Source organism: Entamoeba dispar, genomic scaffold (genome assembly GCF_000209125.1).
Source record: "Entamoeba dispar SAW760 scf_1105229461769 genomic scaffold, whole genome shotgun sequence".
NCBI classification, from domain to species: domain Eukaryota; phylum Evosea; order Mastigamoebida; family Endamoebidae; genus Entamoeba; species Entamoeba dispar.
In genome coordinates, this window is record NW_001854858.1 from 1 (window position 1) to 1802 (window position 1802).

The 1802-nt window shown below is 24.9% G+C and overlaps 1 protein-coding gene across 1 annotated transcript, besides 8 other annotated features; it reads right to left on the reverse strand.

Annotated features, from left to right (window-relative positions):
- The first annotated feature begins 3 nt into the window (after positions 1–3).
- Positions 4–93: a microsatellite.
- A 118-nt stretch (positions 94–211) lies between these two features.
- Positions 212–594, reverse strand: EDI_194540 (uncharacterized protein; the record flags this gene model as incomplete). Its single annotated transcript, XM_001738935.1, has 2 exons — positions 212–470; positions 497–594. The coding sequence occupies 2 exons, from the start codon at positions 592–594 to the stop codon at positions 212–214; spliced, it is 357 nt and encodes a 118-aa protein (XP_001738987.1).
- Positions 449–591: a microsatellite.
- Positions 480–550: a microsatellite.
- Positions 593–678: a microsatellite.
- Positions 679–979: 301 nt separating this feature from the next.
- Positions 980–1105: a microsatellite.
- A 31-nt stretch (positions 1106–1136) lies between these two features.
- Positions 1137–1322: a microsatellite.
- Positions 1185–1335: a microsatellite.
- A 386-nt stretch (positions 1336–1721) lies between these two features.
- Positions 1722–1792: a microsatellite.
- Positions 1793–1802: the final 10 nt, after the last annotated feature.

Genomic DNA, 1802 nt, shown 5'->3' on the forward strand with positions numbered 1-1802 from the left:
TAAAAAGGAATAAATATAATAAGTCATTACATATATAAAATAAACATAAATAATAAAATAAAATTTAAATAAATATAAAAATATATATAAATATAGTCATAGTCTAGAAGTCAAGAATACTAATAATCTGTGAGCCTTCCTAGCTCAGTCGGTAGAGCGCGCGGCTCTTAACCGCGCGGTCGTGGGTTCGAGCCCCACGGGGGGCGTATTTTTATAATAAGAATAGGTGGTATAAGAGGAAATAGTATAAAGTATAAAGGTATAAAGGTATAAAGGTATAAAGGTATAAATGGTTATAGGTATAAAAGTATAAAAGTATAAAAGTATAAGAATATAAAGGTATAAAGGGATAAGAATAGTATAAGAGGAATAGAATAGTATAGTATAAAGGGATAAGAATAGCATATAGGTAATAGTATAAAGTAGGTACATCTAATAAGGATATAGGAAGTAAAATACTAAGTAAAATACTAAGGAAGTATAAAAAGATATATACATATATACATGTATAAGTATAATAAATAGAAATAGAAATATAAGAATATATCTACTAAAGAGAAAGAATAAGGGAATAAGGGAATAAAAAAAGAACATAATAATATAATATAATAATATAATAATAAGTGAATAAGATGATAATAATAATAATAGTAGCATAAAGGTTAATAATAATAGTAAAAAAGACGCTTCCGCTTGGGATCGAACCAAGGACCTAACGGTTAACAGCCGTTCGCTCTGCCGACTGAGCCACGGAAGCTTTCAGTAAGCATAAGTTAAGCAGAAGTTAAGCAGAAATGTTAAAGTAGATATGATAAGCAGAAATGATAAAGTAGATATGATAAGCAGAAATGATAAAGTAGAAATAATAAAGTAGATATGATAAAGTAAATATGATAAGCATAAGTTGAAATAGGTATAATAGGATAAAGTTATAAGGAGTAATAAGAAGGGTAATAATAGGATAAACATAATAAGAGGGTACATATATACATATATACATATATAAATATATACATATATAAATATATAAATATATACATAAGTACATATATACATAAAAGAATAAGAAGTACATAAGTACATATATAATATATATATATACATAGAAGAAATAAAAAGTAAAAAGTAAAAAGTAAAAAATAAGAATAAGGTATAGTAAAGATAGTCTATATATAATAGGTATAAAATAAGTAATAAGTAATAAGTAATAAGTAATATATAATATATAAAGAAATATAGAAATAAAAAGGAATAAATATAATAAGTCATTACATATATAAAATAAACATAAATAATAAAATAAAATTTAAATAAATATAAAAATATATATAAATATAGTCATAGTCTAGAAGTCAAGAATACTAATAATCTGTGAGCCTTCCTAGCTCAGTCGGTAGAGCGCGCGGCTCTTAACCGCGCGGTCGTGGGTTCGAGCCCCACGGGGGGCGTATTTTTATAATAAGAATAGGTGGTATAAGAGGAAATAGTATAAAGTATAAAGGTATAAAGGTATAAAGGTATAAAGGTATAAATGGTTATAGGTATAAAAGTATAAAAGTATAAAAGTATAAGAATATAAAGGTATAAAGGGATAAGAATAGTATAAGAGGAATAGAATAGTATAGTATAAAGGGATAAGAATAGCATATAGGTAATAGTATAAAGTAGGTACATCTAATAAGGATATAGGAAGTAAAATACTAAGTAAAATACTAAGGAAGTATAAAAAGATATATACATATATACATGTATAAGTATAATAAATAGAAATAGAAATATAAGAATATATCTACTAAAGAGAA